An 18,091-nucleotide genomic window follows, 5' to 3' on the forward strand; every position below is an offset into this window, starting at 1 on the left:
TAGAGAGGAAGGGAGAGGGATAGAGAGAAACATCAATGATGAGAGAGAATCATTGATCGGCTGCCTCCTGCACACCCCCTACCTGGGATTGAGCCCGCAACCCAGGCATGTGCCCTTGGCCAGAATTGAACCTAGGACCCTTCAGTCCGCAGGCTGGCGCTCTATCCACTGAGCCAAGTTAGTTCTTAGTCTCTTTCACATCTGTGATAGTGAAATTGCTGATAAGGAAATGATTGTGATAATAAAACAACTGTGAGGATATGATTATAAATTTGCCAAATTGCCCAACTTGGACCATTTCAATGAAAAATTATTTCTATCAGTAGTAATTCTTAAATGTTTAACCATTTTCATATTGCCTGCTGTATTTATTAAACCTCTCAATAGTAAATGCTATACTTTTATAAATTTGTGATTGATTTAATCTAGCTCTCAGGATCATTTATTTAATACACACCACAATTCAAAGGAATTATATATAGATATAAAATAAAATGCAAATGCATAACTTTTATACGATACCAGTACCCATTAGTTCTTCTGTAAAACACTCACTAGAATTTGGCTTATGCCAGATAATGTGCTTTGTGCTATTATGGATTCAAAGATGTATGAGAATGGTCCCAGCTTGGGGCTTAAGGGGCTGAACTACTGACCAGGCCATCACAGTAGAGTTTGACAGTGGCAGATGGAAGCCTCGGACTCCAAAGAACACCCAGGAAGAGCCCAGCAGAGACTGGGTGGGGTGGGGTGGTCAGGGAAGGCTTCTTGGAGGAGATGCTTGCACTCAGCCTTAAAAATAGAGTAGGAATATAGGGGGGTCGGCCCTGCGCCCATATTCTGTGAAGGAAGGAGACAGCCCCCACTCCCACTTCATATGAAGGAAAGGGTCAGCCTCAACCCCCACTCTAGGAAGGAAGAGGTCAGGATGGAGGCATGGAGACTTTCTGAGCTGGTTTAAAAAAAGAAAGAAAAATAAAGGTAGGAACAAAGCACACGTGGACCTGGGGCATTCAGTGGGAGGAGACCAGGGTGCAGAGGCACGGGCTGTGGAGCGACTGCTAATAGTTCAGCATCCTTAGGTGTTCCGTGTGAGCCAGCAGTGGGGGCATGCTGCAGAGGGCGCAGGGCTAGAGACCTGCATGGTGTTTGTGTTTTGTCCTGAGTGCAGTGGGAGGCGTCAGAGGAAGGGGTTGTATGATTATGGTCACATATAGAATCATGACTGCAGCTGGATGGAGGGGAGCACGGTGAACTGAAGTGGAGACACTGGTTATATATATGTATTTGCATTGATTTGGGCAAGAAATACTGAAGACCTGAGGTCAGGTGCTGGCAGTGGGTGTGGGAAGGTGACAGGTTAAGCTGTATTATGAAATAGAATTTGTGGTCATCATGACCGGTGAGCATGGGGGATGCGGGATGGTGAGGCAGAGAGAGAGGTTCAGAGTGAGGGACATAAGAGGAGTAGACTGAGAAAGAAGGGTGGAGGCTTCAGTTTGGAGTGTGTTGATTGTGAGGTAACATTGACCTGAAAAAGTGGGAGCTCAAGAAAGATCTGGAAAGGAAATTCTGAAAGAATTTCATATGTACAGAGAGTTTACAGGGTTGAACCCTGTAAAAATGAATGATGGTGCTCTCTGGATGGTGGAGTAGAATTTGTATTTTGTTATTTTTGTGGTTTTTTCAAAAATTTTTCCCAGTGCATATGTATAATACATATACATTTAAAAAGTAATGATTTTAAAGTTGAAAATCACCTACTGTAAATGGATAAGTTTTTGAAAGTATGGGTAATAGTATTGCATCATTTTTCCTGTTGTTGATAATGGTATTGTCGTAAAGGGATTCCTTGTTTTTAAGAAAGATACACTGAAGTGTTATTAAAAGGACAGCAGATTGCAGCTCTAAAAATGTGAAATACACATTGTATACATATACACCTAAAAGAGAATAGGAGATAAAGCTAATCTGATAAGATGTTAGCATTTGGGGAATTTGGGTGAAGGGTATTGGAAGGTTTTTTTTCCTTTTCTTCCAACTTTTCTGCAAGTATTGGAAGGTTTTTTTTTCTGTTTCTTCCAAGTTTTCTGCAAGTGTCAAATTATGTCAAATTGAAAAATGAGAAGCATTAGTGGAGTGAGTCTGTAGCAGTTTCCATGGATGCATGGATGGACTTCAGTTCCCCTTGTGCCCACGGCCCAGAGGCCCCATTTCTGTGTCTCTAACATAGTTCCTGACAGACAGTATGTGCTCATAAAGTATATTGAATGGATGGATGGTTTAAGGAATAAGAAGGGAAAGTGGACACAGAAGAGAAAAATGTATTTCAAGTACACATGGTAAAGGAGAAGGAGAGAAGGTAGTCATTGGAAAGAGGGCTACAGGGTTGAGGATGGCATTGAGAAGTTCAGGGGGCGTTTGCTGCCCCAAAAAACTTCCCAGAGGTAGAGGAGGGTCAAGATATAGGCAAAACGGGGATAATTGGTGGTGGAAGGAAGTCCTTGGTGGGACTACAATGGCTGAAATCCCAACGAAAGTGAATCAGCCTAGAAAAGGAATAACTGTTCCACGGAAATATCAGGAAAGACGAATGGAGAGTAATGCAGGTGAGTTTGAAGTGCAGGAGGAGGCAATACATTGAGGGAACTCCTGCCTGATTTCTCTGCTCTAACTCTTCAATGGCTCCCATTTATCTCTAAAAGCCAAGTTCTTGCAATAGCCTACATGCCCCATCAGACCTTACGCCTGCCTCCCTTGCTCCGTGCTATTCCCCCAACATGCCAGTGGGTATGGGAAGGTGACAGATGTGTTTCCAATCAGGACCTTTGCAGTGGCAGCCCCTCTGGCTGGATTGCCACCTTTAAGTCTGGGCTCAGATCTCACCTTCTGAATGAGCCATCCTCATCACCCTAGCCCATGTTGGAAAGCTCTCACTACGGACTTGCAGTCTTTCTAACACACTGAGCCTCCTCCACTACACATCCCCCATAACACTTAGACTGTTTGCCAACTATATCATTTACCCATGTATTAAGTTTATGTTGGTCTCTCTCCCTGCCCCCAACAAAATGTAAGCTTATGGGGGCAGGGACTTTGTTGTGTTTCATTCATTTGTATCCCCAACTCCTGAAATAGTACCTGGCACTCATATATTTGCTAGGTGAAATAATGAATACTTGAATGAATGAGTGAGTGAATGAATGAATGAATGAATGAAGGCTCCTACTTTTTCCTCTGACTCAAAATGAAAGTAGTAATAGGCTCGTGAGCTTGAAGAGATGGGGATGATTGAAATAAATGCTGTGAGACTGGAGAAGCACAGGCTGCTTGGGAACATAAAGGAGGATTGACAGTAGAGTCAAAGGTCCAAAGATGGAACTAATGAGTGGACCCTTTATGGCAGAGCGGTTTTTCTTTATGAGGCTTAGCTGCCCAGAAAAGACATTGTCTTTATCCAAGATTGAGCATTTTCCAGGTAGGGAACGAAGAGAAGAGGATTAAAATGACCAGTAAAAGAAAGATTTAAAGTACCTTTAATTATTTTTCCCTGACTGGTGTGGCTCAGTTTGTTAAGCATTGTCCTATGCACCAAAAGGTCACCAGTTCTGAGTCAGGACACAATCCCTGGTTGGGGTGTGTGCTGGGGGCAACAGATCAATGTTTCTCTCTCTGCTCCCTTCTTCTCTTAAAAAAATAAGTAAAACCATATATTTTAAAAATAATAATTGTTTATGAATCCAGGAGAGATAGAAAGAATGAAAAGGTAGGGACAATAAGTTGCAAGAAGATTAAGGACATCAGGGGTCCTGCATCTCTTGATGAGGTTGGAGAACAGGTACCATGGGAACAAAGCAATGAAAATTCTGGAAAGAGAGGGTGTTCCTTCCTTAACCTCAAAACCAGTGAGAGTTCTACCACATGCTTCTGCAGTTGGTTCTCTGTGCTTCCCTTCCTCAGCCTTTGTCGCTACTTTTAGAATTAGTTTTCGTGGTCCTTCCTCCTCCTAAACTATAGCCTGTGAGAACAGGGGTTCTATTTGTCCTTTCACACTTACAGTCCCAGAGGCCCGCATGGAGTCAAGCACATGCGCGATGGTCAGTAAATGTTTCTTCAGTAAACACCTGATTGGGTCATTGCTGTTGTGGAATGGAGAAAAAGGTCCAGGATGCGGTGTTGTGCTTGATGGTTGACATAGAAGGCTAGAGCTGAGGGTTAGATAGAATGAGGAAAGGGTTGGATGCATAACCCAAGATAATGTTGGGTCTTGTCGGGACACAGTCAAAACACTACATTTTTGATCAACGCAAGGCAGTGTGTAGGAGATGGGTCACCATGGGAACGTTGTCACAAATCTCAGGGAAGGGAGGGTTTTTATGGGTGAGCAGAAAAGCAATGGTTTGGAAGAAGCGGCAGTGAGGATACATTATCAGGCCTTTGTAGTATCTGGAATCTGAGAGAATGAGCAGCCTCTGCTTGGAAAAGATGTGCAGGAAAAGCATGGGCTTAGCTGGAGGCGGAGGGAGAGTTGGATGAGAAGACTGAAGAAGCTGCAGAGCATCTTGTTTTCCACAGATTGATTCTCTGATGGACACAGAGGGAAGGATCAGGTGAGCGAGGGGATTGGATCAAGGCATAGGAAGCTTGGAGCACCATGGGCATGGACATTCTTTTCACATCCTTTACCTTTCTTTTCTTTCTTTCTCTCTTTTCTTCTCTTCTATCTTCCCTCTCCCCTCCCTTTCTTCTTTCCTTTCTTCCTTCCTTGAGTAAAGATGCAAAAATCATGGCATGCTGGAGTGGCTGTGAGCGGGACTTAGGGTTTATAAGAGAAAGGAGAGGCTGTTGAAAGCATTCTCTAAGCATTTAACGCCAAGATGGCCTTTGCCTCTGCGATCACCACTCTTTATTTCCTCCTTCATGATGGCTTAAAAATTTACATCCTGACTGTGGTGGGTGTCTTGAGGAAAAAAACTAGGATAAAGAAGAAATAGAGTCACTCTGACATTGGTAATAGCTACCTCTACGTCTGACCTTCAGGGAACCCTAGTATCTTAAAGCGTTAAAGAGGCAGGAGGCTCACTCTTCCAGAAAAATCACCAGATATCCTGGTGTGAGGAACTGGGGGAGAGGATTGGTTTTCCAAGGCACGTGGCTGAATTAAAAATTGCCGGGTTGTTTATTAAGTTTTTAAAATATAGTGATGTTCTGGTCATTTACTATTTACGAATGAAAAGCACTATTTTAATGATTTAAATGTTAAGAACAATTGGGGTTGAAAATAATGTGTTTTTAAGGGATTGCAAAACGTCTTGCCTGCTGCTTCAGCCATTTCCATAAAGCCTAAATGTGTTATTAATTTGTTAAAGAAAATGCCAGCCAATGATATTACTCATACAAAGTTGACTTCTGGTGGTATTGGAACCTGGAAATAGAAACAGAAATGCTTCTAGAGGGGAAAAAAGTCACCGTGTGTGGCAAATATGTTTTTATTTTAATTTAAAAAATGTTTGTGAAAAGATATAACTTTTGGGGTCTGATTCCTCCGTTCAATAATTACGTATTGAGCACCTACTATAAGCCAGGTAATGTTCCAGACAGTGGAATAGAGCAGTGAAAAAATAGATAAGGTCCCTGCCCTCAGGGAGCTTCCATTCTTGTGGGAGAGACAGACAGTAAATAGGAAAGTGATAGTGTAGGAACATAATGAAAAGTGCTATGAAGAAAACAATAGCAGATCAAAGAATACAGTGAAGAACAGATGGAGGTCTCATAGGGAAGGCCAGTCTGGGGAGAGGGCATCTGAGCAGAGATTTTAGTGACATGAAGGAGTAAGTTTGGGTCAATCTAAATGTAATAGGAGGGTAACAGGGCTGGGAGATGGAGAGGTGGGCGTTGTGGTTGTCACATGATCTAATTTATGTTTTTAAGAGATCACTGTTTATTGTATGGAAAATGCTCTATGGGACAAGAGTGGGCAGAAGGTAATGGAAGCAGGGATGTTAGCCTCTCCCTGGCCAGAAGAAAGAGGGCTGTGTTAGGCTACATCCTTCGTAGAAGAGCCACCAAGTCAGGATTAAATGTGCCAGGATTCTGTTAGGGAAAAGGAGTGGAGGAGAGAGGGAAGGGAGGGGAGGCAGGGGGAGTGTCCATGTCCTGCCTGCCATTCTCTGGTGGCTACAGTGTTGGCGATTTGGACAGTGGTAGTCAATAGGAAAAGAGAAGTTGCCAGATTTAGAAGATATTTTGAAGGCAGAGCTGACTTAATTTATAAAGAAAAAGGGTATGGGGGAAAGAGAAGAATCAAAACATACTTTTAGGCTTTGGATGTGATTGTCTGGCTGAGTAATGAGATAGGAGCTGCGAACTGAAAACTTGCTAATTTTGAAATTTCTATTGACCTCTTCAGTGGATTCTCAAACTTGTGAATATTATTTATCTTGGGTTCTCCTCTCCCTTCCTACAATAAGATTTGGGGCGCTTCTTCAATTTATACATTAGAAGTAGGAAAAAGAATGGAAAGTAACACGAAACAACTATGCTAAACTAGAGAGGAATTAGTTGTCCGTAATTCCCAAGGCTCTAGCATGTGGAGCATGGAGTTTGCTGATGGAAAGATAACCATTTTAGTTATCTTCATAGATGAGCTGTGAACATTCTTTTTTGTTTAGGTTATTCTAGTTCCATAAAATTAAAATTCATCTGAATTCGTAGATCAACGTTTTACAGGGTGTTTTAAGCAATTAAGGGGATAAGATACTTGAGGCTTATGATGGAAGATGCTTGACTTCAGACCACACAGAGATGGCAGGGATTTGGATTTTGAGAAAGCCCCAAAGATACAGCATTAAATATTCAATAATTTTCGGTCCATGTAAGTGAGGGAAGTATCAACAAGACACTTGGGTAGCATTGCAAGTTCTTATTCACATTTACTTCACAAGAATACTATTTAGTCCAGTTTCTATTGCCAAAGAGATGAGTTAAGTTTATTGTGCATGTTTATAAATAACTTTTAAAAATTTAACCATTTTTCAATGGTTCTTATGGTTTTTAAAATACCTACTTTGCTCATGACCTAAATCTCACAATCTCATTGAACACATATTGTTTATTTTTTTATTTTTAAATATATTTTTATTGATTGCAGAGAGAGGAAGGAAGAGGGAGAGAGAGACAGAAACATCCATGATGAGGGAGAATCATTGATCAGCTGCCTCCTGTACGCCCCACACTAGGATCAAGCCGACAACCTGTGCATGTGCCCTGACCTGGTTCATAGTTGATGCTCAACCACCGAGCCATGCCAGGTGGGCCAAATATTGTTTATTGATTACTTACCACATGCCAGGCCCCATCAGATGCTGAGACAGAGTAAGTGGTCCTTGGTCCCAGAAACTCATGGTTAGCAGAGAAATCCAAAATCTATAGGTTATATAGGCTGACTTCGAGGCAGTGTGTTGAGTGCTGCATTGCCATTGTTTACAGCATTTTAAGAAAGTAAAGAGAAGGCAGCCATATCCTAAAGAGACAATGATGTTTTAGTCCCAACAGAGCGGTGAGTGTTAGTCAGGAGAGGAGAGAAGAACATTGTGAGGCAGAGGGTCTGGTATAAAGAGCAATTGAGATGACATGAAAATTCAGGGCACGGATGGGGCATCCTCACATCCAGGGAGGCGATGGAACACTAAACCAGGGGAGGGTGGAAGCTTGCAGCTCTTCGTGTACTCTGCCAAGGATTTGGAATTTTTCCTAGGGATAATGTGAGCTCAGTGGACAGACTGCAGGCTGGAGAACGATCATGAAGAAGTTTCCATTAAAGAAAGATCACTGTAGTGACAGTAGTGGGAGTCGGCGGGTGATGGGTGGGACGCAGGGACAGAAGCTAGGGGGCAGTTGCGGTTGTCCAGGTGAGACATACTGACGACCTGAACTAGGAAGGGAGGGAAGGGATGGAGCATGCAGGAAACTCAACAGGCGATTTCTGGGTTTGGGATGGGTGACTTGAGAGTCATGAAATAGAAGGGGGGAAATGAGATGATTTTGAGGTTTCTACTCTCTATGTAGGCTGTCAAGAGATAGTATGTTTTGATGAAAAGAGTCAGGCTGGCGGAAATACTTTCTCATTTAGTCACTTGGATGTGTTACTTCATTTCTACCCCCAGATGTAAATGGGGGAAAGAATCCTGCTTTTTAAGCATTTTGCTGAACAGAAGGTGATGCTGTCCATTAAATGGAAGTAAAAATACAAAAGGAATGGCAAATTTGGGACAAAGATAGTGGTTATCTGGGTGTCTGAGAAGTAAACATATTGCAGAAACACTGTATTATGCACTTTATGTTGATTATTTCATTTAGTCCTCACAACACTCCTACTGGTAGTATTATTGCCATCATTTTACGTGAGAACATCTCAAGGCTGAGAGGGATCAAATCACTTGACTAAGACCACATAGAAGAGTTGGAGCTTAAATCGGAGCTGAAATTAAATTCTGATTCCAGAATATGTGTTTAATTACCACACACTGCAGCCTCTCAAATCTCTTTTGTCATGTGTACACACATAGCCTATGTGTTTAATTCGGAGCCTCATAGAACTTCTCATACCCTGTGTAATAACCCTGGTATCTTCTCTTTTATTATTCTGTTTGAAACAAAACATTGCTGGGTGTAACCTATAAAGTTGAGTTTATGATCTTTTTATGGGTCCTGACTCACAATTTGAAAAACACAGGGATAGAGCTAGAAAAGAATAAAAAGAGATTTCTGTCATCAGATGGCATTTGTGTAGTTTTTTTTGGTAATAGTCTTATTTTTAAAAAATTATCTGTAACTGTGATTGTGCAGGGACTCTGTGGGATAAATCTACTTTGCCCTTGGCTTCTGTTCAGGCTTAGAAAACGGGAGTAGAAAAGGTTGTAGTCACAGGTGACCTTGGCAAGTGGTAGTCCTTGTGGTCCTGGTGTTCTCTCATTAATCCCTCCCTTCTCTATACTGCAAAATTGAACTAACCCTCCCAAGGCTATTTGTGTGCCCCCTCCCTGCCTGTGACAGGCAGAACTTGTCTTTGCACCTGTAGCACCTAGTCCAGTGATGGCGAACCTATGACACGCGAACTCATTTTTTTGGTTGATTTTTCTTTGTTAAATGGCATTTAAATATATAAAATAAATATCAAAAGTATAAGTCTTTGTTTTACAATGGTTGCAAATATCAAAAAATTTCTATATGTGACACGGCACCAGAGTTAAGTTAGGGTTTTTCAAAATGCTGACACGCCGAGCTCAAAAGGTTCGCCATCACTGACCTAGTCGATGCCCGGAACAAAGTAGTGCTCAACATGTGCCTGAGGACAGAGGGACATCAGTGGGTCAGCCAGCCATTTCTTTAATGTGGACCCCGTCTCGGCCACAGTGACGGCCATGGGGTTGAAGTCTGGCAGCTAGAAGGAGGGGTGCCAGTCCAGATCTATTCTGTTGTCACTGGGTTGGGCCTGCTGGCTTTCCAAGGAAAGGGGTAGTCATAGATTTCGAGATTCTAGTTCAATGCCACCAATGTTCTCCCGAACATGAGCTAGAAAATTACATTGAGAGGCATAAGTGTACTGATGTGACGTCATGAACAATATATAAAACTTGAGAAGGGTTTTAATGAAGACTACAGTTAATAAATAATAGAACCTCTGAAGAGAGGAATTATTAGTGAAGAAGAAAATAAACATATTACATCTGGTGATAATTTACCCAAAGAATCAAAGAATATATATTTTAGCCAGGCAGAGAATAGAGTTTGAGGGAAACTATATATATACACATTACATTATATATATTATATACATTACATATATAATATGTATTATATATGTCTGTATGTAATTAAAATGTATATAGATATATATGTACATAGACAGATAAATAACCCTATGAATAGCGAAAGAAGCTGAAAACTAACATTTTAAGGCCTGCTGTTAGCAAAAATGGATTTGTGTTTCTTTTGTTCAGAGGAACATAAGAGAACATCTGATAGAAGAATTTAGTACATTTCTGAGACATAATGAATTAAATGTATGTGATTTTTTGGAAACAAAATTCTGCTTGAATGCTCCCTTTGAAAAAAAAAAACAAAAAAACCCACACACAGCTTTTTACTTGGACACTGAAGTTGAGCACCTATAACTGAAGGCAAAGGAACACCCACCGCAGCCAAGAAAATACAGGCTCAGCTTGCAACTTGAGAAATTTAAGATAGTTATAGGAATGCATTTTCGCTAAGAAATATTGCTAAATCGGTGCAGGCAAATGAGGACCTGTCCTATTTCTGCTCACTGGGGAGAAGATTAGACTGTGTTTCTTGGTAATCCAGTCCCAGGTGTGTGTTCTCGTTGAGCAGAAACAATAGGCCAGGTGACCTTCTGGGCCCTGCCCAGCCCTGCAATCCCACTTCACATCTCCCCTTTCGGCACCGTTCCAAACAGTAGCCAGGACTCCTTGTCCCCTTCAAGTTCTGCCACCAAAAAACCCATCGCAGCACGCTGGCAGGTATTTTAGAAGATTGTGACTATATTTTCTAAGAGTTTATTTAAACTTAAAACCACTTCATCAGTTCCCATAGGTTTCTTAATATGGTTTTACTTTCTATTAGGTTGGCTCTATTTCTACAGGTTAGAAAGGTCTCTGTGGTCAACCTACAGTTCAAACTATATCCCTGCTTGATACATATTTTGTCTTTTGCTCTGATCGTTGTGCATTTCTTGTTTTTTTTTTCAGCAATTGGGAGCAGCAGCTTCAGCCCAAGACCCACTCACCAGTTCTCCCCACCACAGATCTATCCTTCCAAGTAAGATGTATTTTCTCTCCATAAGTAGCTTTTTCTGAGTAGCCTTTTACCTTATTTCCAGTCATGTCCTGTGCCCACGTTACATCTTAATTTAAACTCAAGTGCATTTCATAGAGACTTTAATGTATTTATGCAAATTTGTTTTGGGCCTCACTTGGTGGAGACGGAGGTCTCTCAGCACTTTGTATCTTACATTTGAACTTGTACTTGCAGAGATAGTCTAACTGAAATTTGTGAAATGCTTGTGAATCGGTTTCCTTGCATGTTTCCATCTAATGCATGGGCTTTCATTTTCTGTCATTTCTGACAAATAGCAGAGCATACCCACATATTCTCCCTACCCCTTCCTCACAAACTATGGCTGCATATGGGCAAACACAGTTCACCACAGGAATGCAGCAAGCCACAGCCTACGCCACCTACCCACAGCCGGGACAGCCATACGGAATTTCCTCATATGGTGAGTAAGTCTGATTTTCCATTTAGGGGTGCCATTCTCGGGCGGGCATACCTGAGTGGCACGGAAAGACTGTCATCTTGGGCCACCTTAGAAAGCGCTGTCACCTTTTGTGCCTACCTTCCTAATGTGATCGTTTCATTGTGAGACCTGGTGGCTGCTTATATTGAGGTCAGAGGTGGCAACTAGATGGCGAGGGTCACAGGCCCTCTTGCTCTCATTTCCTTCTATTTATGGCCCCCTCCTCATTTGCCATTTGAGCACTTGGCTCTGGAATGCAAAGTATGTGGGTGCATATTTGCGATAAAACGTCTGTGAATGAAGTCTTTTGGGGTAAAGATTCATTTCCTATTTATCAGATGCCTGGCTACGATTAGGGAAGTACAAGCGGAATTCAACAAACCCTCGCTCTGAACTCGAGGGTGGTAGTGTGATCACATTGCAGCCTTATCCACCGTTAGGAAAAGTGAGCTACACAGCTCGGTGTGGGCTGCGCTTTAAAGAGGCAAATCAGGAAGCGGTTCAAGCTCACCTCCCGTTTGTTCCTCCTCACCTGCAGATTATCTGTATCTCCAGGTAATTTAGCTTCATTGTTACAGGGTCAATACCTGTACTTTAAAAATAAGTCAGGCAAAACCTCCAAGTTTAGTTTTACAGAATCGTAGGATTTCAAAATATCCTTTTTTCAGTTGAATTGCAATTCTAATTTTAAACAAATTGCAACCCATTGGAATAGAAATGTATGAATTGTTGGCATTTTATGAAGAAATACATAAAACCTTATCAAGAAAAAGTATGTTAATTTTGGAGGGAAGAGCTGGTAGAATAAGTAATTCTGTGCTTATTGCAAAGGGTTATATTTTGTGATCAATATTCTAATTATGCTTCTGCTGCTATTGCTTTATAATATTTTTTCTGTAGTATATTGAAAGAAATGTTTTTAAGCATTTCATTAATAATTAGAAGGTAAATTACTTCATTTCTTTCATTTTTCTGTCTTTACCCCCAAACCAAGGCAACCATATATAAATTTTTATAAAATGTCTAGAAATTGAAATCTAAATTATCTATATATGACTTCACCCTTTATAGTTTTATTTCAAAACTATCAGCACTGAATGTGATCTAGCTAAATGTTTTTAAACTAGACTTTAAAAAAACAGCCATACAATGGACTTCCTAGAATTGTATTTCATTTCCATAACTTTGACTCAAGGTTTCTCAAAATAATATTAGCTATAAATCAAATTTATCTATAATTTACTTTTTAACTATTCTTTTGCTAAAAGGATCTATGATTTGAATTGTGTAGCTTTAGTTCTATAATGTTAAGGATTCCCTAGTGTATATTCTCAGATTTTATTGTAAGCTGATTATTTGAAGTTTGTGTCGTTTCCAATATAGACCATGCTAGCGTTCTGTAGACCTGTCAGCGCTGTTGGCGGGAAGGTACCATTCCTGGTACTGCTTGGGCTGCCTCTCACCATCTCCCTCCCATTCAATTCAGTCATGGTAGGGCCCATTGCCACCATCTGGGCTGTGGTGTAGGGCCTCCTCCAGTTCTAAACCATTAGCAGATGTCCCTATTGTCTGAAACAGTTGTTCCTGGTGGGTGAGATGAGCAGAGTTTCTGAGATTAGAATCGGAACTAGTAGAGTAAGGATGGGAACTTTGATATGACAGGTAGGGCTGAGAGGAGGTCAGAGCAAGGCTCCTTGGAAAGGGCTTTGACCCCTGGGCCTTCCATGCTTATAAATCTTCTGGGAAGGATTCTCAGTCCTTAGAAGTTTCCTGATCACCTTCTTTCTTCTCTTTTTGGGCCTTGACTACAAAGGGATGGCCCCAGTGCTTCTGACCAGGCATTCTATTTTTTCCTTGGGTCAGTGCATCAAGAAATATGGCAGCCCTCTCCCCATTGCTTGAGCACATAGTTCAGGGTTTTTAACTGCTGATAGTCAAGGTTCCAGTGGTCTTAAAAGATGTTCTCCAAGCATTTGTGCCCCCTGACTTTTTTACTGAGACCCTATAAGAAAAGATACGCAAATCTTTTCATAGTTAGAACAATAGATCGGTGGGGAAGAAGAGCTCATACTAGTCTTCACTAGAACTGCTTGGAGTTGATAAATGAGATGGATTTTCCCGTTTGTGGGTAGGAGCTACAGAGATAGGTGTGGCTATGGGCCTTTTATACCTCTTCCTGCTTTTCCTTACCTGTTTCTAACACAAAGATTCCCATCCCTCCAGGCTAACAGCAGAGGTGGCTCAGGTAGAGACTGGAAGCAGATCATTATAGCCTTGATGGAGAGAGGAGGGGGGCGATCCCTATTGTGACAATATGGGAAGAGCGGGAGGTTCTAGATCTAGAGCCATCACACCATAGACCCATCCAGGGGTTATTTATACCTATGGGTTATTCATTGGTTAGGATTACCTATACAGAGAAAATCACATTTTTTAAAACGTTAAGGGTAAGACTTAAATGTCATGGCCATTGTGAGGTTATTTAGTGATACTGCAGGAATTAGAGGAGGCTTTCCCTCAGCCAAGAGTCAGATTCTTCAACTGCCTCAGGAAAATTACCTAACTTCATTCTACTGATGCAAGTCCCCTAAAATGGAAATAAACAGTGAGGCTACTGTGTATTCTAGATCCCAAAGATTTGAGATATCATTTATCTGAAGTGCAAAGTAAAATTATTCAAAAATGTGAATTCCCTTGGCAGAAAGGTCCCTCCCCTCCCTCTGTGGGAGTGAAGGACAGTTTGGAACTTTCGTGACTGTGTTTAATTAGGATCCAGGGCTGAGCCTGTACAGCAATCCTGCCAGACCCGAGTCCTGAAACTAGGATGTCAAACTGAGGCTTTAGGAAGTACTTGGAGGCCACAAATACATTATTTCTATTACAGTACAATAAACAGAATGTGTACTTTCGGCTACACTTGAACCAATTCTATTTGAATTGTAATAAGTACTTATGATGCCAGGTGGGTACTCAATTTATTGGGGTGATCACTTCATAAATTATGTAAATGTCTATTCACTGGGTTGTATACCTAAAATTAATATAATATTATAAAACTATTATTGAAAAATTTTAAAATATTTTTAAGTATACAACTTAATAAAAAATTAAGTCAGTTGATTAGCAACCTTAAAAAATATATTTGAATAAATACTTAAAACTACAAGGGACAAAATGGGAACTACTGGGCAACTTCACTTGTTTATAAGTCACTCTGCTGTTCTACAGGATTTAGTTCTTAATATGCTGCTTTTTGTGTGCTTATTTCCTGCTAGGATCTGAATATTGGGAAGTTTTTCCCTTGTGTGGCTTATTCTGTACCCAAAATTGCCTCCTCTGACTTCAAAATAAGTGTGTACTAAAAACATCCTTGTGGTAAAAGAGTAAAGAAAGAAAATGCTATGAGACTAGAGAATCTAATTACTTTTTAGGGGGTGGGGGTGGATTTTGATTCTGACTGTAATCAACATGGCAACTTTTGGAATACTTTCAAGTTTAGTTATGACCATTTCTTGACTATAGAGGAGAAAGATGATCTTAAACTTTGTAAAACAATTAAACAAGTATAAAAGTGCTATCACTGGAGTTCCATTTCATAGAAAATGGAATTCAGAAGAACACTAAGAAAGAACAATGTGAGTAGGCATTCAAATCTGCAATAATCCAGTTTTTTAAATTGAAGTTATAGTTTAGGGTCTTTCACTCTAAGCATATATACACTTGATTATTGAGATAATATTGGGAAGCATTTGAGACAAACCGTGGTGGGAGTGTTTTTGCATATTTACCAGCTTGTGGAAATGAACAGATAGATAAGCTGTCACTAACTGATTTAGGTGCATTGTGGGCAGGCATCAAGACTGAAGGTGGATTGTCACAGTCTCAGTCACCTGGCCAGACAGGCTTTCTCAGCTATGGCACCAGCTTCGGTACCCCCCAGCCTGGACAGGCACCGTACAGCTACCAGATGCAAGGTCTGTATACACACTGACGCGCCCTGTGCAAACCCTGTAGGCCAGTGGGTACTTACTAAAGTGGAGTCTGAAGGTCTATGGAAGGAGTGGGTGATGCTGGGAAGGGGATTGCGCTTAGCGGCAAGATACCTGATTGTACTTTTGCTCTTCACTCACCTATTCTCCAGGCCTAAGTTTGCACATTTATAACATCAAGGGGTTAGATGGAACGATCTCCCTGCTTCTTTTCAAAAAGCTCCAGAATTCTTTGTGAACTCCAAGTTTTCTGCCCTTGCTTCTTGTGACATATGCTAAAAACTCTGGCTCTTGCTGTGGCCATCAACCTTTCTAAAAGGGCTTAGTTTTCACCCTGGCTGGTGTGGCGCAAGACATTGGAGCATTGTCCCATACACCAAAAGGTGGCAGTTTGATTCCTGGTAAGGGCCCATACTCAGGTTGTGGGTTCGATCCTCGGTCTAGGCACTTGTGGGAGGCAACCAATTGATGTTTCTCTCTCACATCAGTGTTTCTCTCTCTCTCTCTCCCTTCTCCTTAAAATCAATTTTAAAAAAAGCAAAAGGACTACATTTTCTTTATTTTTATTATCACAGCTCTAGAAATAGAGTGTGTGATATGTGTTGACTAAAATGATCTACCAAAGTCCAAGAGACATGGATAGCCACTAGTGCATCTTCAAGAGAGTGCTTCTAATGACCAGTTCCTGGGTTCTGGTTTTGAAACTGGAGACCAAGCCAAGTGTAAGCACCTATCTGCAGCCTCTTGATTACCAGTCCAAAATGAGCTTACAGAAAATTTCAAGTACGCGTTTAGACATTTTTCCAGTTGGTTGCTAGTAAATCTTATGTTGATGAAATTAAATCTTAATTTTTAAGAAATGGGACTTGGACTCTCTGTGTCTTTTCTTTTTCCATTTCATTCTGTGAGTAATATTTGACCATTGTAATTTCCTGAACGTCAGGCCAGGAAGGATTAGGGTGAAAACTCATCCTGCACCCCCGAGAGTTTGAGAAATCTTACACTTGGGAGTTGTTTTTAGCTTTCTGTCCTCAAGCATATGCAGCAGAAACAGTTCTAAGAGAACTGCCCAGCCATAAAGTATAATCATAGTGTTAGAATAGAGAGAATAATAGCAGTGACAGAGGAAAAAACCAAACTCATTATTTAAAAAAAAAAAGAAATAAGGACATTTGTAGCATTGAATAGAGGATTGTGTTTCTGCCCATGGGCTTCATTGCGTCTGGGCTTATTGGATATTGCATTAAAAACTGTTTGTGTTTTTGTGTGTCCCTTTGTTGAGTAGCATTTCTGGAGGGATTTTAGAAGTCATTTTCTGTGACTGAGTTAATATTTCATATGGGTATTTCTATAATGACCCTTCACTTAATTTTAGATTATTGGACATAACATGATGTCCACATATCAAGCCAGGTAATATGCTATTAACTTGAAACTTAACTGCCCAGTGTGATGGTATATAATTATATATTATAGATTCCTTATGGACAAATTTGGATAAATAATTAGATTCTGTTTAATATGTGTTTCTTAATTATTAAACACATGATGAGAAAGATCCACCATTATTAAATGATTTTGTGTGCCCTGTTGTAGGAGTCTATTGAGGTAAGAGTGTCTTTTCAAAACACCTTGTTTTAAATACAAAAATTTCTACAATTCCTAAGATTATTTTTATAAAATTTTCCAAATTCTGTTATTTTTAATTAATAACAGTGATTTTTTTACTGATACTGATCTCATCATGTACTAATACTAAAAGCTCATGAAGTAAAACCTGAGACTGGGAAATGGCATTCACCTTTGCTGCAAGATTGGTGGAAATTCCTCTTTCTGCTTTATCTCTTTTGTACATTTAGTAAAAGATCAGAAACTTAAGTTTAACTGAGAAAGACAAAATGTTTTTTGTTTATAGACAACTATAGAGTTCACCCCAAGGAAGAGAAATCTTTATTAGTTTTTGACATCATCCTGCTCCCAGGATCAGCCTCCATGTTTCTGGAAGAAGTTGTCAAATGGTGTGTGGAGGTCTTCACACACCATTGACAAACCTTATGCATATGAGTTAGCGGAATGGATGAGTGTGGATGGACCAAAGATGCCTGGAGAACCCAGGGTCAGCTGTACTGATGGTGTAGAGTGTTTTCAATGCTGCTGGCCAATCAGAGGGCATTGACAGTGAGAATGAAGCAGAGGGGGAGCATGGTGATGGTGGTGTGTGTGTGCACGCGTGCGTGTCTGTGTGCGTGTGTGTGTGTGTGTGTGTGTGTGTGTGCGTGCTTGTTCTAGGACAGGAAAACCACTTAGGAGAAACTGCTTCAGCCTTTGATTTATTGATCAGTTTCACAGAATATCTGCCCAGATTGTCACAAGCAAGGCTTATTCTCCTTTCATGTAAAGAGGCATCTGAGTTGACATCAAGCTTTAGTTATAATATTTTAAAACTGCAAGTTCTGGACCTCTTGCTGATATCACCACCCATTTACCCCCACAACATAGACTTGCACTTCCCTCCACCACAGAGGTTCAGTCATGTGAAGAAAATGAAATTTCATTTAGCAGTCTGAGGTAAAGAAATGCAAAAGGTTTTCACACACATACAACACACACATCACACACAAAAAATTCAAATTAAGTCAAGTCACCTAACTGGTTAAGGGTGAAGCTTCCACTTCGAAGCAAGCCCCGTTTCCCCAAATAACTTAGTTCTGTTGATTCCAGACATTTGCAGGTAGAGACCGTCTCTACTCATATTTCATCTCTGCTATCTAGTAGCATGTCTGAAATT

At 40.7% G+C, this 18,091-nt stretch overlaps 1 protein-coding gene across 8 annotated transcripts in view; it reads left to right on the forward strand.

The window, feature by feature from the left end:
• The window catches only part of EYA1 (EYA transcriptional coactivator and phosphatase 1), a 151,088-nt gene that overhangs the window by 28,597 nt on the left and 104,400 nt on the right, over window positions 1–18,091 (forward strand). For 2 of the 8 annotated variants that reach the window (XM_070392137.1, XM_070392132.1), the window contains 3 exons: window positions 10,767–10,836; window positions 11,151–11,296; window positions 15,151–15,288. In XM_070392137.1, the coding sequence (XP_070248238.1) occupies window positions 10,767–10,836; window positions 11,151–11,296; window positions 15,151–15,288 (354 nt within the window). Of the gene's footprint in view, window positions 1–10,719; window positions 10,837–11,140; window positions 11,297–15,150; window positions 15,289–18,091 lie in introns of those variants that run through there. The other 6 variants (XM_070392131.1, XM_070392134.1, XM_070392138.1 and 3 more) reach the window with 5 other exon arrangements.

The sequence above is a fragment of the Myotis yumanensis genome, unplaced genomic scaffold, assembly GCF_028538775.1.
Source record: "Myotis yumanensis isolate MYYU_CA2020_CCGP unplaced genomic scaffold, mMyoYum1.0.hap1 SCAF_15, whole genome shotgun sequence".
Taxonomy (NCBI): Eukaryota; Metazoa; Chordata; class Mammalia; order Chiroptera; family Vespertilionidae; genus Myotis; species Myotis yumanensis.